The 26,384-nt window shown below is 35.3% G+C and overlaps 1 protein-coding gene across 3 annotated transcripts in view; it reads left to right on the top strand.

Annotated features, from left to right (window-relative positions):
* Nucleotides 1–1,085: 1,085 nt before the first annotated feature.
* ADAM10 (ADAM metallopeptidase domain 10) overlaps nucleotides 1,086–26,384 on the top strand; it is a 135,307-nt gene continuing 110,008 nt past the window's right edge. Inside the window, exons 1-2 of one of the 3 annotated variants that reach the window (XM_031955278.1) lie at nucleotides 20,957–20,966; nucleotides 24,922–24,925. In XM_031955278.1, the coding sequence (XP_031811138.1) occupies nucleotides 20,958–20,966; nucleotides 24,922–24,925 (13 nt within the window). In that variant the 5' untranslated portion in view covers nucleotide 20,957. Of the gene's footprint in view, nucleotides 1,110–1,183; nucleotides 1,514–20,956; nucleotides 20,967–24,921; nucleotides 24,926–26,384 lie in introns of those variants that run through there. The other 2 variants (XM_031955277.1, XM_031955276.1) reach the window with 2 other exon arrangements.

The raw sequence follows: 26,384 nt of genomic DNA, 5'->3' as shown, positions 1-26,384 counted from the left end.
GGCTCACCATATACCAAAATATTGACAGCAGCACTTTTTGTGGTAGCAAAGAATTGGAAACGGGTGCCCAGCTACTGGGAGATGGCTAAAGTGGTGATAAATAACAGGCAGCTAGGTGGCGTGGTCGGTAGAGTCCTGGACTTGGGAGTGAGGAAAGCAGGCATTTAAATCCTGCCTCGGACACCAGTGGTGAGAAGTGCGAACCTTATTTCTTGCTTATCTAGCTTCTTCTTCTGTAAAATGAGGATAATAGTAGAATTTATCTCTCATGCTTGTGGAGAGGATGAGACACTATTTGTTATTTGTTATATCATTATTACAACCTGAATGTAATCAGATATTACCGTTTTGTGGGAAACAGATGACTGCAGAAAAGCATGAAAAGATATATACAAATGGATGAAAAGCGAAGTAAGCAGGTTGAGGAAAATAATATACATAATGAGTAAGTAGGAAATCAGCAAACACCAAAAAATGGAAAACTGAACGATATGAAATCATAAACAACAAGCTTCGCCCCCAAGAAGATAGGAGAAAGTATTAGCCCCTCCTTTGCAGACCATAGGTGTGCATATACGGTCAGACTTTTTTTTTAATATGTTGCTTAGTTTTGCAGAACTTTTCCTATTTTTTTATTATAAGGGTATCCCTCTGGGAAGTGTTGGGGGGAGAAATCCAGTGAGAAATAAATATACGGATCACACTATATCAATAAAATCTAAGCAACAAAAAAGTACGTCTACGTCACAGTCAGGAAGTGGGAAGCGGTTCTAACCGCATTCATTACTGTCCCACATTTGCTCAGAAAGAAAATACAATCAGGTCTCTGTAGCTTTAAGGCGGAGGAGGGCACTCTTTCGCAGCGTGCGCCGCTCCGAAGCCGCTACTCTGGAGGGTGGGAGGAGGGACCCCCCGAGACCCCGCCTCTCTGTGGGAGGAGCGACGTCAGCGATGTGAGAACCCGGTTCTGGGTTGGGGAATAGGAAACCGCCGCGGTGGTCCGTGTAGTCAAAGAGGGAGCGCGCGTCACGCGGAGCAGCGGAGGGAGGGGAGGGAGGGACGGACGGGTGCGGCCCCGTGGTGCCCGTTGGACGCCCGCGCGTCACGTGGTGAGGAAGGAGGCGGAGGTCGAGGGCTGGGGGGGAGGGGGCAGAGGAGGGAAGCAGAGGAGGGAAAAAGGGAGGGAGGGAAGGAAAACGGAGAAGGAAGGAAACAAGGAAGTGGGGGGAGGGAGGTCCCTGTTTTGGAGGTGCTGGGAGCGCTGCCGGCTGCTGAAGTAGAGCAAGAAGGAGGTGCTTGGCGGCTCCAGCGGCCGGGGGAGGGTCCCGGGTTCCCGCGGAGGCTCCGGACCAAGCCCCTTCAGTTTCTCCCTCCGGATCAATGTGCTGTTGTTAACCCGTGAGGAGGCGGCGGCGGGGCCTGGGCTAGCGGCGGCGTCGACCGGAGCGGCGGCGGAAGATGGTGTTGCTGAGAGTGTTAATTCTGCTTCTCTCCTGGGCGGCGGGGCTCGGAGGTGAGGCACGGCGGCGCCGGGGGGCTCCGGGCCCGCGGGCCAGGGGCTCCGGCGGCGCTCTTTCTGCGCGCTGCCCTCCCCCTCCCCATTGTCCCTCGCGCCCGGAGCTCGCGGGCTCCCTCCTGTCCGGGGCGGGCTGGCGCGGCCCCCTTCGTCCTCCCCGCCTCCTGCGGCCGAGGCGGCGAGGGGAGCGCGGGCGCCCAGCCGAGTCCCCGAGGAAGAGGAATTGGTCCCCCCCCCCCCCACCTCGGTTCTCTCTCGGGTGTGTCGGAGTGGAGGTGGGGCGTTGAGCCCGTACAGATCGGGATCCCATCAGGGAAGTGAGGGGGCTGGCGGGTGGTGGGGGCGGCACTTGCCTTTGCCTTTTCTGCCTCGCCTGGCAGGGGGACCCGGGAGCGGAAAACCCTCGAGAGCCCCCCTCCCGGAGGTCCGGGAGCGCTACCCCCACCTCCCTCTCGCCCCGCTTCCCTCTTGTTTCACTCTTTCCCCTCTTCCCCGATTTTGAAGCTGTGGGTGATGTCTTGGCTGGCGGTTTTCGGAGTCTGCCCCGCCGGCGGCCACGGGCCGCGGAGACTGGTGGGAAGTTCAGCTGTTTGCTTGGCCTCCCGTATTGTTGTGGTCTTGGCACCGAGTCCAGACTCACCTCATTGTACCAGGAGGCCGCACTTAGGAGTAAAGTAACCCATTGCCACTCCCACCCCCCTTTTTTGGGGGGGGGGCATCGCGTAGCCTCGGGGTCCGAGATGGTGCCTTGCTTTAGTGGGGGAGAACTATCTTGACCTCTTCAAATAGAGCAGTATTGACTAAACAACTCCTACACACGCTGCGAGTTAGAAATCTTGTTATTTGGTCAGCTTCTCTGCCAGAGGGGTAGGGATTTAGTTGGAGGGGAGTTTGTAAAGCTGATGTTTTGTGTATGGGGTTTCTCAGATTCCCTGGACCAAAATTGTGTCTTATTCCTAGAAGGAGGGCCTCTAGGTGACACGACTTGAGTAACTTCTTTACTTGTGAGTTGTGGACCGCAATTAACCAAAATACTTAGGGTGGAGTAGGAATCTGAGCCATGTTACCGTTGTTACTAGTTTGTTAAAGAAATTGTAGACTACTCTTCTCCCCCCTCAAACTAGAGATGTATTTTTAGGGTTACTAAATTATGGTAGATGGGTATGGAATTGATTTTGTCAATCTTGGTGTTTATGTGTACAGGACTCTTTGGGCAGCTTTTCCTCTCTCCCCTTGTTAAGTCTTTTGCAAAGTGTGCTTACAAATAGTAGATTGTTGGGAAATGTTTATATAAATGTTTTGTTTTAATAGAGTGTACAATGATACAAGAAATTATGTGGTACGTTGCCTGAAATTTAACTACATAAATAAGTGGTTAAATGCTCTATTCTTTCGATTAAAGGATCTTTTTTAGACTGAATTGGGAAGGTATTTTTAGAGGCTAGAATTTTTAAAATTCTGTGCCTTCATATTCAGAATTAGGATTTTAGGGAAAATTATGACTTTCAGATTAAAAAATATTGAGTGTAAGAAGTGCCTGATGTTATGAAATTTAACTTGTTACTAGTATTTAAAGTATTTCATGAAATAACGATGTTTGTAAGGTCTTTTCTCGATCTAAAATTTCAGTTCTGCTTTGATTCTAGGCAAGCCACATGTTTTCCATTCTCACAATTTGTATTTTTGGGACAGTTGTAGAAATTATTTAATTCAACTTGTTGGAGACTGAAGCTCCTGAGAAGTTAATACGTATAATTATATAACAAAAATTCCATTAAAAATGGAAAAAACCTTATATGAGAACGTGGGAACTTGATACATGTAGGATGTTGGATAAAAAAAGGGCAGTTAAATTAAATCATGATCATCAGAAGCAAAATCCAACTTTCAAGAATTATCATTAACCTTAGCAACATCATTTATTCTTTCTTCCTCTGTTAATTTAGGTGTTTATTTACTCTTTGGTTTCACTTTTTTCCAAATCAATAATATTGATATTTTTTCATTTTAAAATTGGCTTTAACTTAATAGTTCTTGGATAATTATACTTTTAGAATTAGGATTTTAGAATTAAACTTTTTAGATGTATACTTTTAGTAATGATACTTTTTAGGTGGTACAGCCTAGAGTCAGGAATACCTGAATAAAAATCTGACCTCCTGTTCTTTCAAACTTTGTGACCCTGGGCAAATCACTTACTGTCCTTAGGCTTAGTTTCCTCAACTATAATATGGAGGTAACTTATTTCCCAGGATTGTTATGTTATCAATTTGGATAATATTTGAAAAGTTGAAATGCTAAATAAATACTATTATTATTAGAATACTGACATTTTAAAAAAATGACATTTTTTCCCAGTTTTATATTGTAGCTAATAAAGGTCTAAAAGTGTGTAATCTTTTATAATGTTTATAACACACATTATTTTAAAATTCATTTTTTAAGAAATCCGAATTTTAAAATAATATGGTCAATGGGAAAAGTGCTTCACTTGGAATGAGCAGATTTAGCAAGTAAATTGGACACTTCCTGGCTGTGTGACTTGGGGGGGATCTCAACTTTAATCCCTGAGCCAAAGTTTTCTAATCTGTTAGGCAAGAGGAGGAAGAGAATCCTACATGCAGAGGACTTTTAAAAATTATTTCGATACTCAAGATCTTTTATCTTCTAAAAATTAGGATAGTTTTTGAGCATTGAGAGATAGTGATAAGGCTTTTTAAAAGGTATTGTAAAATTTGGATTCCTTAAAAATTATGAATTTAAGTATCAATAGATGTAAACATTTTGATACACAAAGACAAGAAAAGGGTTGTATATGAAAAACACTTTTTTTTTTAAATATAAGTCAAATTAACATAATGTGTTTCCTATGTTTCCCATTCTGAACTTATATATGATCATTTGGGTATTTTAAAATGTTCCATTGATACTTTTTTTGTATCTGTATCACTATGCACCAATTCACTCTCCCTTCTAACAAATATAGTTTCCAAAGCAAATAGTGTAGAACAGAACAAATCAACACATTATCACTGAAATTATGTCTCATTCTGCATCTTTTCTTCACCATTCTGCAAGAATTGAGAGACTTGCACCTCATTAATCTTAGAAAATGCTTATTGGTAACTGAATTGATCAGCATACTGAAGTTTTTCATAGTTTCTTTATGTGCTTATTGTGTATACATGTTTTTTTTCATTTTGTTGTTCAATTGTATCTGATTTTTCCTGATCTTGTAGACCATAGTGCACCAATAGTGTCCATGGGGTTTTCTTGGCAAAGATACTGGAAGGGTCTTCCATTTCCTTATTAAGGGATTAGAGCTAGTATGTGTCTTGAGTCTTCATTTGATTTTAGGTTTCCTGAATCAACTGAATCAATGAGCCAGGGAGCTGATTCTGCTCGCTTTACTCTGCATGTAGTATAAATACTACCAGTTTTCTCTGAATCTCTCATTTCTTAAGAGTACTAAAATACCTCATTGCTTTCAATGTATCAAATTTTGCTCAGGTATTCTCAAATTTATGGCCTCTCACTTTTTTTTTTTTTTTTTTTTTGCTACAAGTGCTGCCATAAATATTTTCATGCTTGAGTCCTTTCTGTGTGTCTTTGACTTCTTTGAAGCATATGCCCAACACTGTGTCTGAAGGTATATAACAGTGTAATTAGTATTTGAATAAGTTTTCAAATTGCTTATCCTACCAATTCATAGCCCCACCAACTGCATTAGTGTGCTTGTCCTGTGCACAGTTCCTCAAATAATTCTCATTTTCTTTTTTTGGTCATCTTTCCCAATCTGATGGGTATGAGATAGGAGTTATTTTAATTTTCATTGTGATTGGTAGTATTTTAAAATATGACTGTTGATAGCTTGCATTTTCTTCATTTGAAATGTGTGTTCCATCCTTTGACCACTTATTTTTTTGGGAAATGCCACTTGTTTTTATATTTTTATCAGTTCTCTTCATTTCTTGAACATTTATTTCAGAAATCTGTTATAAAGAATCCTCATAATTGTTTTTCTTCTAGTTCTCGCTGCATTGATTTTGTTTGTACAAATTTTTTTTCCATTTTATGTAATAAAAATTATCCCTTTTATTTTCTGTGATCAGCTTTATACTTTAATTACTAATTCTTATGAAGGAGGGGAATTTAGAGTATGGGACAGATTTGTTATCCTGTAGTCAGTTGGGTATAGTTTCTTCCTCTGACTACCACAGGCATGGAGTTTATTCTAGTTTAGTTAGACCTGTCAAGAACTTTTTTATTTTACTCCAATACCATAGTTTTTGAAAACTAAGGGTTATCTCTAATTTATGTGTAGGTTTATTCCACTCTAATAATTAACAATTCTTCTGCTACCACACCTAGGCCCTGGAGTACTTTGGGAGACAGACAGAGATAAGTTTATAGTATCACAAAGCATAATCTTTCTGAAACAGTCTTTGTGGCTGGCCTGAGGCTGACAGATTCTATGGGATTCCTTACTTTGGCTAAATACACTTAAATTTGCAGGAATTTGCTGTAACATCTTCCAACATAGTCTTCTGTTTTTCTTTGATACATAAAAAGTTACTTGGACATATTTTGACTAGCTATATATTCAAGAGGAATCTTGGGAATTCTGTATATAACCATTTTATAAATAGACATTTTTGTGATTTATAGAGTCCTTATGGTAGTTCAACATTTTATTAAGGGTTTATTTATTAGATACAAATGTAAAACAAAACAGATTCTGCTCTTGAGGAGCATACATCCTGGGTTCCTATAGCACGTACATAGATAAGATACACATAAAATAAAACTAGAAGGAAAGCATTAGGAACTACGGCTACATCAGGAAATAGCATGTGAATTGTGCTTGAAAGGAAGTTAGAGATTCTGAGATGCAAGAAAGAGGAAGGGCATACTCAGGAAGAGGTGGATAGCAGAAATGAGAGGCTAGTTATTAGGCCTATTTGGTTAGAGCATAAGAATGCATAAAAAAGAATAGTGTGGAAAGTTAGTATGAAGGCAGTTTTAAGAGGGCCTTAAATACTAGGTTGAAGAGTTTGTTTTTCATCTTAGAGAATAAGAACTCATCAAAGATTTTTGAGTTAGAGAATTACTTAGTTAAGCCTATATTTTGGAAGTATTAATTAAGCATAGTAATGCAAAATTCCAACTAGTAAGTTGGAATATTATTGATATTCAGAACATTTAATGTTAATATTTTGATAATGAAGTCACTAATATTTGAAATATTAATTTGAAAGAATTTTTTTTTAAAGAATCTTTTAATTTGCTTAGATTTCTGAAGCATCTAATATTTTTAATACAGGGATTAATTGATAGGATGATGCTTTTCTCTGCTGATTTCCTATATAAAATCAGTGTTTAAAAGTTGTCTTTGTGATTAGAAACTCAGCTCTTTGTTTTGCTTTGATACTTAGCTTATTCTAAAGACTGCTTTGTATTTAATTTTTGTTCTTTAGGTTTTGCAGCAGCTTTTGTTCTGAAGCAAGTTCTGTTCTTTAAGACTAGCTTTTCACACAATTCAATTTGTCAGGGGAATTTAAGAGAAGATAAACTTCTGACTTCTTTTCCACAGTTGATTGAGGCAAGCTGGTTATCAAACTCAGTTGTGAAGAGTGTTCACTTATTGCAAACTATCTCTACTTTTGAAAGGGATAGCATGGTATAATGGATAGAGACCGGCTATAGTCAGAAAAACGGAGGTTCAGGTCTTATCTCTGATAGTAGTGGGGACTAGGCTTTAATTTCTTCCTCTGTAAATTGTCTGTTCATATCTGTTATGATTCTCACAAGGTGCTAAGTCAGTGGAATTGATAGAGACAATGGTCGTTTAGCAGGGTGCTTAACAGTTCTCTAAGAGTCACACCTTTAAGAGAGCATATATTAGGAGGAGCTGCCACAAGCCCACTAACCCACAAGCCTACTCTTGGAGGCGGAGTCAGATTCATTCCATCTTCCACCTTAGTGTGGCTGGAGGCTGAAGCTGGCAGAGGCAAAGGACTAGCGGCAAGAGCTCTTGGAACTAAGGAGAGAGATAGGCTTCAAAGAAAGCTAACCGGGCTCAAGGAAGGAGACAATACTTGGAAAGAGAAAATAAAGGATTTGGACTTTAGAAGCTGCCTGCATTTGAGGTGATTATTACTCTGAACTGAAATTAAGGCTGCTTTCAGAAGCACCCCAAGAAATCTGCTCCCAGAGAACATTATACTTTAGAGAAGAACATTACACATATGCTTTAACCATTTATCAATTTGAGGAATAGCTTGTATTTTTATAAATTTGAGTGAATTCTCTATATATTTTATTTTATTTTTTGCTGAGGCAATTGGGGTTAAGTGACTTGCCCAGGGTCACACAACTAGGACATGTTAAGTGTCTGAGGCCAGACTTGAACTCAGGTCCTCCTGACTTCAGGGCTGGAGCTGCCCCCCAATTCTCTGTATATTTTAGAAATGAAGCTTTTATCAGAAACACTGACTGTGAAAATTGTTGCCCAGCTTTTTGCTTCCCTTTGAATCTTGGCTACATTGGTATTGTCTGTGCAAAAACTTTGTAATGTAATCAAAATTAGCCATTTTGCATTTCAAAATGTTCTCTAATTCTTACTTTGACCATGAATTCCCTCTCTGTTCCACAGATCTGACAGGTAGACTATCCCTTGCTCTACTAATTTGCTTATATCATCACCTTCATATTTAAATCATGAACCATTTTAGACTTTATCTTGGTCTAAGTTTTAGATGTTGATCAGTGCTTAGTTTCTACCATAATATTTTCCAATTTTTTTAGAAATTTTTGTGAGTTCTTCTATTTTTGCTGCTAGACTTTGTTAGTAACAGCTAGGCAACTCTTTTTTAAGACCATAAGATGAAGAGAAGGTGCTGATTAGCATTGGTTGGTGGAGTTTCTTCACAGAGAGATATCAGACATAATAAGCATTTGTTTTATAATTTAAGTGAACATCCTTTGGCAAAATAACCCTAGAATCTTTAATTATATTACTCTTGATTATAACTAAAGATTCTGGGATCACTTTGCCAAAGAATGTTCATTTAAATTATATAATTGTCACTTGTATATATTTCCTTCTAACCTCAATCATTTCAACTGTGAACTTATTTTTTGTTTCTGTTTTTCTCCCAAGTGCCTTCTGATTATTTTCTAGGTTTTAAAAAGATGTGTTATTTTGTAAATAATATTTGTATGTGAATACAATACAGATGTAAAAATAACTATTGTAAATAAACAGTATAGTTGATGTTTAAAGTTTGGGGAAAGATTGGGATTATAATGTTTTATGTAAATTAAAATAGCCTCTCTAGATGTTTTTATGTCTTCTAAAGCATTTTTTCCTTTTTCCTTTTGCTGTTGTGCTACTGATTTAATTTTTTAAAAATAATATAAGGGCCATTTAGTCTTTTTTTTAAAGAAAGAAAAATAACAATAATTATATATATTTTCCATTATAATGGAATGAAATTGTAGATTCATGCATAGCATTTGAGTGTGGAAAAGGATCTTAGAATTTATCTGAACCAATCTTCTTGTATAAACTGAAGTCCAGAAAATTTAGATGACCTACCTAATAACATAAAAGTGTAAAGAGGAGAGTTAGGATTCATGTTCTTGCCTTCTGAATTAAAATCCATTGGTCATTCTATTTTTTTTTTTATTATAGCTTTTTATTTACAAATTATATGCATGGGTAATTTTACAGCATTGACAATTACCAAACCTTTTGTTCCAATTTTTCCCCTCCTTCCCCCCCTCCCCCCCATCTCTTCCCCCAGATGGCAGGTTGACCAATACATGTTAAATATGTTAAAGTATAAGTTAAATACAATATAAGTATACATGTCCAAATAGTTATTTTGCTGTACAAAAATAATTGGACTTTGAAATAGTGTACTATTAGCCTGTGAAGGAAATAAAAAATGCAGGTGGACAAAAATAGAGGGATTGGGAATTCTATGTAGTGGTTCATAGTCATCTCCTAGAATTCTTTCCCTGGGTGTAGCTGGTTCAGTTCATCATTGCTGCTCTATTGGAACTGATTTGGTTCATCTCATTATTGAAGAGGGTTACATCCATCAGAATTGATCATCATATAGTATTGTTGTTGAAGTATATCATAATCTCCTGGTCCTGCTCATTTCACTCAGCATCAGTTCATGTAAGTCTCTCCAGGACTTTCTGAGATCATCCTGCTGGTCTTTTCTTACAGAACAATAATATTCCATAATATACATATACCACAATTTATTCAGCCATTTTCCAATTGATGGGCATCCACTCAGTTTCCAGTTTCTGGCCACTACAAAAAGGGCTGTCTCAAACATTTGTGCACATACAGGTCCCTTTCCCTTCTTTAAGATTTCTTTGGGATATAAGCCCAGTAGGAATACCGCTGGATCAAAGCAGCTGTTTGATAACTTTTTGAGCATAATTCATTGGTCATTCTATTAACTAAGTCTGGGAGCAACCAATATATTATTGGCATCTTGCAATTAGTGTATTATTGCTACTGTTTCTTTTTCCTGATGGCTCCTGGGAAGGAGAGAAAGATAACTTGCCATCCTAGTTAGCTGAAATGCTGATAATTCTCCATACAGTATTTCTCTTTTGCAGGAGTTATAAAATTTTGAAAAATTAAAAATAACTCCTTTTATCAAGAAATGTTAGAAATTTTGAGGGTTGGAAAATGGATAATGGTGAAACTACAAACTATGTTTGGACATTTTTCTGGGTAAAACTGATATATTTAACTTAATTATATTTAATTTATCATTTCTATGTTCTGGCTCTTTACCCTTCTCCTATTGTACTTTGGGGATTTCTTGAAGGCTCTGGATTCACTTTTCATTCACTTATTATCCCTATACAGATAATCAGATCTATTTATCCAACCCTAATCTTTTTCCTGATCTCTAATCTTGCATCTTTATAAAATAAATGTCTCAGTTTATTGGTTATCTGGAACTGGAAATCCTTTAAATATCTTAAATCTAAATGTCCAAAACTGAACTCTATCTTAGAGTTCATGTGTGCTTTCGTTTCCTTAATCACCCAGACTCGCAACCTAGCTTTTATTTTCTTCTACTCATTTTTTTACTCTTTATATCCAGACTCTCCAAGAGTGTTTTTTAAAGTCTTTAATAACTTGTCTTCTTCCAACCTTCCCAAGGACTCTGCCTTTTTCTCTTCCCTGACACTGCCAACCACTGTGGTATAGGCCTTTATTTCTTGCAAGCCATCATTAACCTCATTTTTTTTTTTTTTTTTTGCAGTATATTACTGTAACTGCCTCAAATGTCTCCCTACATTTTTCACTTTGCTGTCAGTGATCTTAAAGTGCAAATATAGCTATGTCACAAACCTGCCCTCTTTCCTCATTTAGCAAGTTATAGTAGCTCCTCAATCAATATAAAGTCTTCCACTTTGATTTGATTTTTATTTACTTTTTGCAAGGTAATTGAGGTTAAGTGACTTGCTCAGAGTCATACAGCTAGTAAGTATTATGTATTTGAGGCTGAATTTGAATTCTGTTCCTCTTGATTCCAGAGTCTTGTACTCCATCTACTGCGCCATCTCCCCTCCCTCCCCACTTTTTGATCTAAAAACCATTTAAAAATTGACTTTTCTTGGCTTTCCAGTCACATATCTTACCACTCGCTACATCTGCTTTTTGAAGCTGTGATCTTGTCTTTCTTGACTATTCCTCACACAAGATATGCGATTTCCTTACTCCTACATTTTCATGGATTGTTCTCTATGCCTGGAACTTTACTTTTTTCCTTATGCCTTCCTTCAAATCTCAGTTTAAATTCCACTTTCTCTTTCTTGGCTTTCCCTTTCTTGCTTGATGTTAGTGCATTCCCCTCTGTTGGTTATTTTCACTTATCTTTATCTTGTTTGTATATAGGCTCTCCCATTAGATTGTGGACTCCTTGAAGGGAGAAAGTATTTTTTGCAATTTTTGGTATTCCTGTTGCTTAGTCAAATGACACATGATAGATAATGAAATAAATGCTTATTATTCTGTCATTTTCTATTAATAAATTTTTTTAAAATTTTGAAATATTTTTATTCTGAACTTGAAATGCCAAAAAAATTTTACATTTTTCCATACAAAGCAGAACTTAATATTATAAAACAGAATCACCATGTTGCACTATTTGCTTTAAGGGAGAAAAACATTTAATTCTTCATATCACTTACAAAGCTGTCCTATGTGCTTCCTTTTTGTGTTTTCTTCTTTGTGTCTTCTGTGCATTTTAAAAATGTTTCAGTAGCTCTCTTTTTGGTGGGAAGAAGCATCAGATTGTCTTTCTGTCATCCTCTTTTAATCCCTTTACTTTATAACCAATGTAGTCAATTTAAATTAATCCATACAGGTCCATGTCCAAAAATACATCTCTGCATCTTCCAGTCATGAACTCTGTCAGATGGTTGGAGTAATGCTTCATCATTTGATCCTCTGGAGACATGATTGTTTCGTGGTCATTGTTTTAAAGCCTTTATTAGTTGTTTTTACTTAGTGTTGTGGTCCTTTGTATAAATTGTTCATTTGCCTTTAAATCAATTTATACTATTCAGGATTCCCTAAAATTGTCTCTTCATGTCTTCTGGTGCCTTGTTCAGCCATTTTCTAATTGATGGGTATCTCCTCAGCTTCCAATTCTTTGCTACCATAAAAGAACTGCTATAAGTATTTTTGTACATATAGTTCATTTTTCTTTTCTTTCTTTCTTTTTTTTTTAAATCTCTTTTGGAATATGATTCTAGTAATGGTATTGCTGGGCCAAACAGTATGGATGGTTTTATAATCCTTTGGATGTAGTTCTAAAATTGCTTGACAGAATAGTTGAATTAGTTCCACCAACAATGTTTCAATTTTCCCACATCTCCAATATTTGTCATTTTCCTTTTCTGTCCCATTAACCAATTTAATAGATGTGAGGTAGTACCTCAGAATTTTTTGATTTGCATTTTTCCAATCAGTAGTGATTTAGAATATTTTTTGATGATTATAGATAGCTTTGATTACTTCATCTGAAAACTATTATTATTTTTTGTTCATTTATCAATTGGGGGACAACTTTGAGAAATGAATCATTTATCAGAGAAACTTGCTTTTAAAACTTTTTCACAGTTATAGCTAATTGTATCACCTTCCACCCTGTTTATTCTGTTTTCTCTGCTTTTACTCAGTCTCCTCAAAATGTTTTGTTTCAGGGAAGCTAGGTGGTACAGTGGATAGAGCACCCACCTTGAAGTTAGGAGGACCTGAGTTCAAATGTGACCTCAGACACTTAACACTTCCTAGCTGTGTGACCCTGGGCAAGTCATTTAATCCCAATTGCCTCAGCAAAAAGCAAAAAAAATAAAATTGTTTTGTTTCTATCATCTCTTTCAGTTCATCCTCTTTTCTGTCAGTACTCCTCTCTCTCCCCTCCTCCCTTCCCTTTCCTTTTCTACTTTCCTGTAAAAAAAGACTTGCATCTGTAATTGAACATGTATATTATTCCTTCCTTGAGCCAATTCCATTGAGAGTAAGGTTCAAGCATTCCCTGCCACTTCCTCCATTTCCTTCCTTTCTTGCCTCTTTTATAACTGACCCTATTGTATCTTTCCCTTTCCCCAGTATGTTCTTCTTTCTTACATTTTTTTAAAGATTCCATCCCCATTATATTCAACTCATACCTGTGCCCTTTGTCTACATGTATATGCCTTCTAACTGCCCTAATAATGAGAAAGTTCTTATGAGTTACTAGTATGCGTTACTAGGAATGTAAACAGTTTAACTTTTTAAAGCTCCTTATGATTTCCTTTTCCTGTTTATTTTTTCATGCTTCTTACAGTTGAAAATCAGATTTTCTGTTTGGCTCCGGACTTTTCTTTATCAGGGAATGCTTTAAAGTCTTGTTTCATTGAATACCCAATTCCTCTCTCCCTACCACCCCAAATTATATTCAGTTTTGCTGGGTAAAAGTGATTCTTGGTTGTTCACCTCTGTCTTTCGGAATATCATATTCCAAGTCCTCCAATCCTTTAATGTACAGGCTACTAAATCTTAAATTATATTGACTGGCTTCACTATACTTGAATTTTTTTTTTTTGGCTGCTTGCAATAATTTTAACTTGAGAGCTTCAGAATTTGGAGTTTTTCAGGCAGTTTAGTGATGGATTATTTCAATTTGTACTTTGTCCTAGAATATCAGGGTTGTTTTCCTTTGAAAATTTCTCAAAAAATTCTCTTTAGGCACTTTTTTTGATAATGATTTTCAGGTCGTTCAAATGATCTCTCCTGGATCTACTTTCCAGTGTGACTTTTCATATTGTCTTCAATTTTTCATTCTTTTGATTTTTCCTTGACATCTCATTAAGTGAGCTTTTGTACCTACTTTTCTATATGACCAATTCTGCTTTTCAAATCATTCTTTTTCTCATTGGATTTTTGTATCTCTTTTTACCATTTGGCCTATTCTGTTTTTTAAGATCTTATTTTCTTCATTTTTTTTTTTTTGTGTGCCTTCTTTACCAACCTGTTGTCTCTTTTTTTATAATTTTCTTTCATCACTTATTTCTCTTTCCAATTTTTTCTCTCTCAACAGATATTTGGTGGTTGTTGTGTTTTTTTTTAAGATTCTTTTTGAGCTTTTCTGTGATTTGGGACCAATTCATATTTTTCTTCGAGATTTTTTGGATGTAGGAATTATTATTTTGCTGTCTTCTTCTGAGTGTGTTTTGATCTTTTTTGTCACCAAAATAATTTCCTATGGTCAAAGTTTTTTCTCTATTTTGCTTATTTTTCTAGACTGTTTCTTGACTTTTTTGCTGAAGGTGGGGTTCTGCTTACAGGATAGAGAGGAGATTGTTCGAAGCTTTAGGGGTTTTATACAGCTGTTTTCAGAGATACTGCTAAGAACTGGTAAATTTTCAGTTCTTGCAAGATGATATGATCTAAAGAGAGGTGTGTTTTACTCTCCTGGCCTGTGTTCTGGTCTATGAGCAACCATAAGCACTCTTTACTATTCTGGAGCTATGAGGAGAATTCACACTTTATTGTGATCAAAAGCTCTGATATGCTAGTGCTCCTCCTCACCATGGGATTGCCACCCACGACTGCAACCTTGATCTGAGTATGGGCAAAGCAACAGAATCCTGCTCCCAATGCCAGCAGAGAGACCTCTGAAATCTCTTTTTCCTTCCCAAGGCAGCAAGCAGTCTGATGTATGTTAAATATATGCAATCCTTTTAACCATTTTCATATCATGTAAGAATAATCAGACTTAAAGGGAAAAAATCACTAGAAAGAAAAAAAAACCAAAAAAGGTGAAAATCCACATTTAATTTCCACAGTTCTTTCTCTGGATGATGATGGCCTTTTCCATCCCAAGTCTTAATTGGAATTGTGTGGGACAAAACCACCAACTCAAATAAACCAAGGAGATTTCTCAAGGTAAAAGAAGAAAGAAATTTTATTAATGATCTCTCAAGAAAGGGCATTTCCCCCAACAAGCAGTCAGACAAGGAGAGGCGGGAGTACAGTTAACAGACAGGAATTATATAGGGGCATGGGATAACACTTCTCTAGGTTGGATCTTTGCACTGATTAGACAGGAACAATGACCTCACATTCTAAGTCACAAATAAGGAAAAACTTCAATCTCACCCAACCACATCTTTAGGATTTTTTTTTTTTTACCTTATATGGGAGTTTCAGTGCCAAGATAGCCCCAACTTAGTCTCAAAAGAAAAGGGTTATATGGTCTCACTCCTTGTAAACCACATCTCTGGAGAAAGAAACCTGGCCCTGTGGCCTACAGCTAATCTTCAGTCAATCTTTAAAGCACTCTCCATCTTGTGAGTTAGCTTTCACAGTTCACTTCATTCAGAATTGTCTTGAATCAGTGCATATCAGAGAAAAGCCAAGTCCATCATGGTTGATCATTACATAATCTTCTTGTTTTGTGTACGATATTATCCTAGTTCTGCTAACTTTACTCAGCATCAGTTTATGTAAATCTTTGCAGGCTTTTCTAAAATCATCTTGTAGAGCATTTTTTCATATTACTAGATTTTAATTTTCTTTATCTAAAAATTGTCTATTCATATCTTTTTTTTTTTTTTTAAGTTAAAGTACATTGTAAGTGCCTTTAGATACACATGAATCATTTTGGGAGAGAAAAATCACATCAAAAAGGAAAAATCATGGGAGAGATGAGAAAAACAGAAAAAAGAAGTAAACATAATATGTGTTGATTTAATTCATTCTCCCTAGTTTTTTGTTTTTTTTTTTCCTGGATGTAGATGGCATTTTCTGTTCAAAGTCTATTGGAGTTGCTTTGAATCACTGAATCACTGAGAAAAAAACCAAGCTTTTCATAGTTGATCATCATACATTCTTGCTATTATTGTGTACAATGCATTCCTGGTTCTGCTTGTTTCTCTCAGCATCAGTTTGCATAAATCTTTCCAGACCTTTCTAAAAATAATAATTTTTTACAGAACACTAATAAGTCCATTACCTTCATATACAACAACTTGTTCAGCCATTCACCAATTGATGGGCATCCACTCATTTTCCAATTCTTTGTTATCCAATTTACATGCAGGTCCTTTTTCCTCCTCTATGATTTCTTTGGGATACAGACCCAGTAATGATACTGCTGGGTCAAAGAACATGCACAGTTTTATAGCCCTTTGGCATAGTTCCAGATTCCTCTTCAGAATGGTTTGGATTACTTCACAATTTCACCAGTCTGTTCATATCCTTTGAACATTTATCACTTGGTGAATGACTTGTATTCCTATAAATTTGCCCGAGTTCTCTATGTGTTACTTTAGAAGTAAGGCATTTATAAGACATATTAACTGTGTCTTGTAAACAATTGTTTACTAACTTTCTGCTTCCCTTTTAATCTTGACTGCATTGGTTTTGTTTGTGCAAACCCTTTTCAATTTAATGTAATCAAAATTATCCGTTTTTCATTTTATAATGTCTTTTTCTTATCTATCTCTCTGTCTGTCTCTCTCTTATGTGTTCATGCATTTATTTATTGCTGAGGCATTTGGGGTTAAGTGACTTGCCCAGGGTCCCACAGCTAGGAAGTGTTAAGTGTCTTAGGCCAGATTTGAACTCAGGTCCTCCTGACTTCAGGGCTGGTGCTCCATCTGCTACACCAACTAGGAGCAGCTAGTTCTTTTTCTTATTTTCTTATTTAGTTATCAATTCTTCCCTTCTCCAAAGATATGTAAATTGTTCCTTGCTTTCCTCATTTGCTATAGTCTCATCTTTTTTTTTTGTCTGAATAATGAATCCAATGACAATATCTTGGAATAGGATGGGAAATGGTAGTCTATGTATAGTTTTTCTACCATACTATTTTTTTTAATAATAGCTTTTCATTTTTCAAAATACATGGAAAGACAATTTTTAGCATTCATCTTTGCAAAACTTTGTGTTACAATTTTTTTTCTCTCCTCTATCTCACCCTTCCCCTAGAAAGCAAGGAATCCAACATAGGTTAAACATGTACAATTCTTCTAAACATAATTCTACATTTATCATGCTGCAAAAGAAAAATCAGATCATTTAAAAGTAGGGAAAAAATGAAAAAGAAAAAAGCAAGCAAACAACAATAACAAAAAAAGATGAAAATACTATGTTGTGATCCATATTCAGTCCCCATAGTTCTCTCTCTGGTTACACATGGCTCTTTCCATCACAAATCTAATGGAATTATTTACCATGCTATAGTCCCTCCCAAATTTTACCACATAATTGTTGAGAACCACGCCTTAGTGCAAAACCCAGAAAGCCTGTAAAGGATTAAAGGGGATTGCACCATTAAGGGACTGGTTGGTTCTCCTAAAGTCCCCATAGCTGAGAATCATAACACACTAGAAGGAATTGCAAATCAGCCTTTACTGACTTAGATGTTGCTTGTGGATTGGGAAGGAAATAAATCAGAGGTCTCCTTGTATTGTTATCATCCTCTTACATGAAGGGGATCTATTCTGCTGGTCAGAATTAGATCCCCAGCAGCCAGTAGCAGGTGGCTTCTGGAACATATAATGAGTTCTTATCCTAGAAGTTGGAGTCTTTGGTTTTATCAAACAGGAGATTACTATAGTCATTGACTACTATGTAGTCTTGTGTACTTAGCCTATTTCACTGACCCACCACTCTATTTCTTAGTCAGCACTGTGTGGGGCAAGCAGTGTGGTTTCTCAGAAACTGAGTGCTAAAGTAAGAGAAGTCATAGGCCTCAGTTTTGCTTTTTTTTCATGTGACCTTGAAGATAGGAAACTTTTTATATAATATAGTTACCTCATCTCTAGTCAGCTCTTTATCACCCCACCTGCCATATGAAGGAAAAATAGCTGCAGGAGCCAATCTATACTAAAAGTTTTGCATAAGGGGATTTTGGGGAGGGTTTGGATAGTGCTTGTTTATGTAACTGAGCTCTGCTGTGAATTCTGACCTAAATTCAGCACTTTTAATTAATTTAATTAGAAAGATTGAAATTGTGCACTAAATAATCATGTCCTTAACAAATAAACTTGGTTTTGTTGGTATGCTTTGTCTACAAGGTTTGTGCCCTTTGCTTCTCAAAGAACCCATTCCTATTTGTCAAATGAAAGGTTTTTTGCATTGCCGTTCTGCATTGCTGACTTTTTGATTAAGTTTTTACTGAGAGATAAGGAAAAACTTCTAGGAAGTACATCTGTGTATATGTCTTGGATCTGTCTATATTTTTGTAAATGCTCTTAAATTCCTGCTGTGGCCTCACTAGGCAAAGGAAAAAGAATGAATTTTTCTGAGGAACTAGCAATGCCTTCATAAAGGAAAATGTGTCAGTCTGTTTGCTTCCTCTTCTTCCCTCCTTTTTTTTTTCTTCTCTCTCTCTCTCCCCTCCCTCATCTAACCAAGCTAGAAGGGCAGATGAGAGATGTAAATAAGACAAAGGGAATCTTTATACCCAGTCTGTAGAAATTTGTTATTGTAAGCCAATTAGAGACTAAATTTGTGACACATTTAATTTCTTTATTGTGAATTTCCAAATCGTGATTTGAATGTTTTCATAAATGGTAAAATATTTTAGTGAACTTTGAAGTATGTGAAAGTTAATTGAAACTGATCAAGAAAAAAGTTTTTAATTAGTGAACAAGTTAAAAATAAGTAAAATCTGATCTGAAAAAATGCTGTTGTCAGTGACCTGTATAACAGAACCTAATGATTTAGAGAGCTAGAAACAACGTAACAGTTCAATGGAGTGAAAATTAATTCTATAGATATTCTGGGATATTATTGGGAAATTAAGCAAGTTTCTAAAAGCAGAATATAAAAAAAACAAGACTGAAGTTCAGGAAGTTTTTTGTTTGATAGTGTAAATGGAGAATTATCTTAGAAAGCTTTGACTGAGGGCTTTGCTCTCATTTAGATAAGAAAGATAAGAAACTTTAATTTCCTTATGATTCCTTATGATATGGTAGAGACGTAATTAAGGATAGCATACCAAAATTCTTTGAAGCGCTATTAAGAAGGGTATATTTTATTTCTTATATGGGGAAGTTACATTCATGTTTAAAAAGGGGCAAAAATGCAAAACCATCACTTTAAATCTTTGGTAGAATAACTACCAGCGGCTTAGCTGAATAATTTGAAGTAAAAGGAAATAGTAAATATAGATTTGATTTGGTTGAAATTTTGTCCTGAAACTGAAATGTGTAGTCTCATTTACAGTGAGATGTCTTGTCCTTTTAGGATAGTTGTGGCAAATAAGTTGAATTGAGACATGTCTCAGGAATTTCTTGTCTGTGTGACTTTATAGGTTGTTTCATCTGTTTATCTTGCTTCCTTAATATATACTGGAATCATCATAATAGTATCTAACTGTCAGGTAGTATCACATGATTGTAAAGTATTTAGCATAGTGTCTGGACATGGAAAACACTTATATAAATGTTAATAGGTATAAGTATTCTATATTGATTTGCATGCAATCAATATATAATGCCAGAAATGAATGATTTTCTGTATAAGTTGAAATGCATTCAACAGAATTAATGTCACCTGATTGATAATTTTGTTTAGTATTTAAATTCATGATATCATGTCTCTTATTGTATTTCTAAAATTTCTGATGATGTGTAATTTTTTGTATCGTTGTATTGGAAATACTTGATAATACCAGACATTCTCTTTTAAGCCAGATAGTTACATCATGAGTTGAATTATAAAAAGAATGTGACAATTCTTGAAAACCATTAATGGGGGCATATTTTGTGCTTAAATAGATAGTAATAATTAATAGGATAGTTTTTACATATACAGTGAATTGTCATGTATTGAAGTTACTTCTGTTTCTTTTAACAGATACAATTTCATGATTCTCATAAAAGGCAAAATATTACTAGATGAAACTCAGTCCTTTAAGCAAATTTGTAATTTCCCCACATTGGCTAGAGGACGCCTTAATTCCTTCAACTTCAGTACTTCAGAAATTTACAATCCATAGTCAAATTACCCAGCCCACCTGAAATAGGAGCCTCATGGATAATTTGAAAAAGCCTTTGTAACTATTGTTGAAGTTTTATTATTTCTTATTTGGTGTCCTACCTACTGAGGTTCTTGAATCTGATTTGTTGTTTTGCAGTGCCTTGCTAATAAATTGATATGCTTGAATTTAATTGTCAGTTCTGTTTCATTTTAGACAATTCCTGGTATCGTTTGATGTTTATGATATATTACTGTATTTTTCTTGCTATTCTTGCATCAAATTTTTGCATCAATATTCATTAGAGAAACCATCCCTTAGTTTTTGTTTTGATTCTCCCTAGTTTAGTTATTAAACCTCTATTTGTGAGGAGGCCCCCTGCTATGAGGTTGGCTGCTACAGCTGCTCTTTGACCTTATTCCCCTCCTACTCAGGGAGACATACCTTTCCCTAATCCTAACTGAAGATCTTGAATATGAATGTAATTTCTCATAATGGCATACAGTGTAGATAGGAGGGATGGAGCCAAGATGGTGGAAAGTAGACATGTATCAATCTGAGCTTCTCTAAGCTTCTCTCAAATCACAGATTAAGCCTTTGAATTGGTTTTGGAGTAACAGAACCCACAAATATTTGGAGTATGACAAATTTTCAGATAAAGATCCTTTGGAAGAACTTCAGAAAAGGTTCATTTCAATCGTGAAAGGCGAGAGGCTGCCCAGCCCAGATCTCAGCCCAAGGAGCCCGGGACAAGCATTTGGGCGGGTGGCAAGGGCATTGTGATTTCTGTACACTGGGAAATCTACTGTGAGGCTCTTTGACTACTCTGTCCTGGTTACAAGCCAGTGGTTCAGAGATATGCTGCAAGACACCCAAAGCAAATATAAAAAGCAAATTATGAGCCCCTGAACCGCAGAATGTGGGATGTGGCCATGCCTACTTAGCACCAGAAGACAATCAAATACCTGCCCTAGGACAAACTAAAGCCAGCTGTTGCTCCTTTGCCTTAAGAGCAGACTGCAACACTTAAAAAAAAAATGAGCAAGAAAGCAAAAAGAACTGACCATCGACACCTTTTATGGAGAGAGAGAAGAATAGAGGTTCCTCAAACACTGAGGTGTTCCTAAAGGCTAATCAGCTCCAGATGAAACCCCACAGGGTGATATGAATTGGTCCCTGTTTTATAAAGCTTTCTTGGAAGAATTCAAAAAGGAACTTGAAAGAGAGGGGAAAAAATGGGGAAAAAATGAGATCTTTGCAAGAGGTATAGAAAAGGGAAAACAAGTTATCTGAAGAAAACTGCTTTAAAAATAGATATGATGAAATAGAAAAAGCATATAACTCCTTACAAAATAGATATGAAAAAAGAAACCAATTCATTGAAAAACAGAGTTTGTGAAATGGAAGAAAGTTGCAATGAACAAAACAACTTATTTAAAAATGCACTTGACCAAATAAAAGAGGAGCTAAAAAAAGTAACTGAAGAAAATAATTCACTAAAAATTAGAATTGAACAAATAGGAATAAATGACTCAATGAGACAACAAGAATTGGTCAAATAAAACCAAAAAAAAAAAAGAAAAAATAGAAGCAAATGTAAAATACCTCATTGGAAAAACAATTGACTTGGAAAACAGATCTAGGAGAGACAATCAAAGGATTACTAAAAAACCATGATGAAAAAAAGAGCCTAGGCATTCTCTTTCAGGAAATCATTAAGGATAACTGTCCTGATGTCATAGAACCAGAAGATAAAATAACCATTGAAAGAATTCATGGATCACTTCCTGAAAGAGACCCCCCAAAAGAAAACTCCAAGGAATATTGTAGCTAAATTTCAGAATTATTGGGTCAAGGAAAAAATATTGCAAGCAGCCAGAAAGAAACAGTTCATATATCAAGGAGCCACAATCCGGATTACCCAGGACCTAGCAGCTTCTACCTTAAAGAATCAAAGGGAGTGTAATCTGATATTCTGAAAGGCAAAGGAACTTGGATTGCAACCAGGAATCAACTCTTCAGCTAAATTGAGCATTATCTTTCAAGAAAGAAGATAAATTTCAGTGAGTGACACAAGTGAATTTCATTTATTTCTGATGAAAAGACCAGAGTTGAACAAAAATGTGATGTCTAAATACAGAACTCAAGAGAAATATTAAAAGGTAAAAAGGAAAGAACTCTAGAGAAATTATATTTCTATTATGGGTATGCTTAGAGAGTACGGGTATAATTTGATTTTACTGTGATAATATGAAAAAGAAACCAGAGGTGGAAAGGGGTTGTACCAGAAAAAGAGGAAGATGGAGGTAAAATGAGGGAAATTTGAGGTAAATAAGATGGCAGGAAATATTTAGTAATTTTAACTGAATGTGAATGGGATGAACTCTCCCATAAAATGGAAGCAGATAGCAGACTAGATTAAAAGCCAAAATCCTACAATATGTTGTTTATAAGAAATACATTCAAAGCAGAAACGTACCTACAGATAAAGGTAAAAGGCTGGAGCAGAATCTATTATGCTTCAGGTGAAGTAAAAAAAAAGCAAGGATAGCCATTCAATTTCAGAACAAGCAAAAGCAAAAAAAAAAATCTAATTAAAAAAGATAAGGAAGGAAACTATAGCCTGCTAAAGGGTACCATAGCTACTGAAGCAATATCAATACAAAACACATATGCACCAAGTGGTATAGCATCCAAATTCCTAGAGGAGAAAGTTTGGAGAGCTGCAAGAAGAAATAGACAGCAAAACTATTCTAGTGGGGGTTTCAACCTTGCTCTCTCAGAACTAGATATATTGAACCAAAAATAAGAAAAGAAGTTAAGGTGGTAAACAGAATGTTAGAAAAGTTAGGTATGATAGATCTTTACAGAAAATTGAATGGAGACAGAAAGGAGTTTACTTTTTTTTTTTTTTAATGGTGGTTCATGGAACCTTTACAAAAATTGACCATGTATTAGGGAATAAAAATCTCAAGATCAAATGCAGAAAGGAAGAAATAGTAAATGGATTTTTTTCAGATCATGATGCAATAAAAATCATATGCAGTAAAAGGCCAGGAGAAATTAGACCCAAAATTAGTTGGAATCTAAATAATCTAATCATAAAGATTTAATGAGTGAAACAACAAATCATAGACACAATAATTTCATTCAAGAGAATGACAGTAATGAGACAATATACCGAAATTTGTGGAATGCAATCAAAGCAGCTATTAGGAGAAATTATATATCTCTAGATGCTTACTTGCATAAAATAGAGAAAGAGAAGATCCATGAATTGGGCTTGCAACTAAAAAATCTAGAAAAAGAACAAATTAAAACCCCCAATTAAATAACAAATTTGAAATTCTGAAAATAAAAGGAGAGATTAATACAATTGAGAGTAAGAAAACTATTGAAATAATAAATAAGAGTTGGTTTTATGAAAAAACCAACAACAGATAACCCTTTAGTTAATTTGATTTGAAAAGGAAAGAAGAAAATAAAATTTAGTCTCAAAAATAAAAAGGGAGAACTTTCCACCAATAAAGAGGAAATTAGAGCAATAATTAGGATTTATTTTGTCCAACTTTGTCAATAAATTTGATAATCTAAGTGAATAGAGGAATACCTACAAAAATGTAGATTCCCCAGATTAATAGAAGAGGAAATAAATTACTTAAATGCTTCCATTTTAGAAAAAAGAAATAGAACAAGCTAATAATCAGCTCTCTAAAGAAAAAATTTTCAGGGCCAGATGGATTTACATGTGAATTCTGCCAAACATTTAAAGAAAAATTAACTCTAATACTATGCAAGCTATTTGAAAAAATAGGGAAAGAAGGACCCCTGCCAAATTCTTTTTATAACACAGATATATATGGTGCTGATACCTAAACCAGATAGAATGAAAGCAGAGAAAGAAAATTATAGACCAATTTCACTAATGAATATTGATGCAAAAATCTTAAAATATTAGCAAAAAGATGACAGCAAGTCATCCCCAGGATAGTACACCATAACTAAGTAGGATTTATACCAGGAATGCAAGGCTAGTTCAATATTAGGAAAACTATTAGGATAATTGACTTACATCAATAACCTGTGGAGGGCCAGAGTTCTGGAGAAGTATACTTGAAACAAGGTGTTAATTCAGTGGAATTGATGAGATGATGGTTCTCTAGTTCAATATATAAGTAGTATTTTGTATGGTGATGTAATGGTTCTCTAGTTCACACATATATAATATGCTGTAATGATGTAATTGTAATAGGGTATTTAAAGGCTGAGAAAACTGGGGACAAAGTTAGATTTAGATTGAGACTGGTTGAGATTGTCACACTGCTGCAGGAGATTGGGTCACACTATGACAGACACAGACTACAAAGGAGACAGTAAAGACTTTAGACTTTATCCTTGTCCATCCTTTTGGTGACTATCCTGCTGAGACCAAGACCCATTCGGAGGACCTCCAGAAAGCTAGCCCGAATATTACAGTAACCAAACTAACAAAAACTATATGATCAATAGATGCAGAAAAAGCATTTGATAAAATCCAGCATCTATTCCTATTAGAAATGCTAGACAGTATTGGAATAAATGGAGTTTTCCTTAAAATAATCAGAAGCATCTATTTAAAGACCATCAGCAAGCATCATATGTAATGGGGACAAACTAGAACTATTCCCAATAAGGTTAAGGGTGAAACAAGGATGTCCAATGTCTATTATTCAGTATTGCATTAGAAAGAATATCTTTCAAAATGAGAGGAAAAGGAGATTAAAGGAATTTTGGAGTAGATTGAAGAACCAAATTGTTACTCTTTGTAGATGTCATGAGGGTATACTTAGAGAACCTGAGAAAATCAACTAAAAAACTACTAGAAACAATTCCTGACTTTAGCAGAGTTGCAGGATATAAAATAAATTCACATAAATCATGAACATTTTTTTAATATTACCAACAAAGTTGGGCAGCAAGAGATAACAAAGAAAAATTTCATTTAAAATAACTTGATAACATAAAATATTTGGGAGTCTATCTGTCAAGGCAAAGTCAGGAATTATATGAACACCACTTTCCACACAAAGTCAGATCTAATCAACTGGAAAAATATCAAGTGCTCATGGATAGGCCGAGCAAATATAATAAAAATGACAGTGTTAACTAAATTGATCTACTTATTTAGTGCCATATTAATCAAACTCACAAGAAATTATTTTATAGATGTAAAAAAATAATAACAGTAGTTGGTCTGGAAGAACAAAAGGTCAAGAATTTCAAGGGAATTAATAAAAAAAAAAAAGGGGAAATTGGAACACCAGATTTTGCAAGGGGTTAATATTGAAAAATCTGTGCGTTTTGAAAATATATATATATTTTAAACTAAAGCTTTTTATTTGTGTTATAAAAGAAAATTAGTAATATCCATTCTATTTTTCAGACATTTTATGAAGTATTGGAATTATTTAAATGTTTGTTAGAATTCACTTGTATATTCATTTGCTCTAGGAGTTTTTTTAAAAGGCAAATAATAAAATGTAGTTTGTTCAATTTCTTTTTCTAAGATAGGATTATTTAAGTCTTATATTTCCTGTTCTGTTATTTTAAGCAATTTGTATTCATCCACTTAATTTAGATTGTCAGTTTCAATGACATATAATTATGTGCAATTGCACCCAATAATTGCTTTTCTTTTCTCTTCATTGGTTCTTAATTCACTTTTTCTGATTTTGGTAATGATAATTTGATTTTCTTTTTCTTAATCAAATTAGTTAATGACTTATTTACTTATTTATTAATTTCTTTTTTTTAACTTTAAATTTTGTTAATGCTCTTTAGTTTTTCAGGATTTCCATTTTGATATTGATTTTTTTTTTTAATGTTGGCTTTAGTTTTGTTGTTTTTTTTTTTTTTAAGTTGCATGCCCAATTTGTTGATTTGTTTTTTCTTTATTGATGAGTTTAGAGATGTAAAATTTCTCCTCATTACTGCTATAGCTGTATCCCCAAATTTTGGTATGTTGTGCCATTATTATATAGTCCTTAATGGAATTATTGGCTGTTTTAAAAAATTTGTTCTGTTTCTATCATTTGTTGTATTCTTTAGAATAGTTAATTGTCAATTTATTTTTATCTTTTTTTCAAAGTGTCTTTGTTGTATGTACCTTTTATTTTGTAGTGGTTGGTAAAAGATGTACTTAAGTGTTTTACTTCTCTGCATTTTTTTGTTAGGGCATTTTATTTTTTCTTTTCCCTAATACCCAGTTCTTAAAATGTGGTTCATGACTCCATATGGGGTTTTGTAACTGAATATGAAGGTTGTGAAATTTTGATTATCAGTAGATGTTTAATTTGTATGCCTAT

The sequence above is a fragment of the Sarcophilus harrisii genome, chromosome 2, assembly GCF_902635505.1.
Source record: "Sarcophilus harrisii chromosome 2, mSarHar1.11, whole genome shotgun sequence".
NCBI lineage: Eukaryota > Metazoa > Chordata > Mammalia > Dasyuromorphia > Dasyuridae > Sarcophilus > Sarcophilus harrisii.
This window is presented reverse-complemented; position numbering and strand designations above follow the sequence as displayed.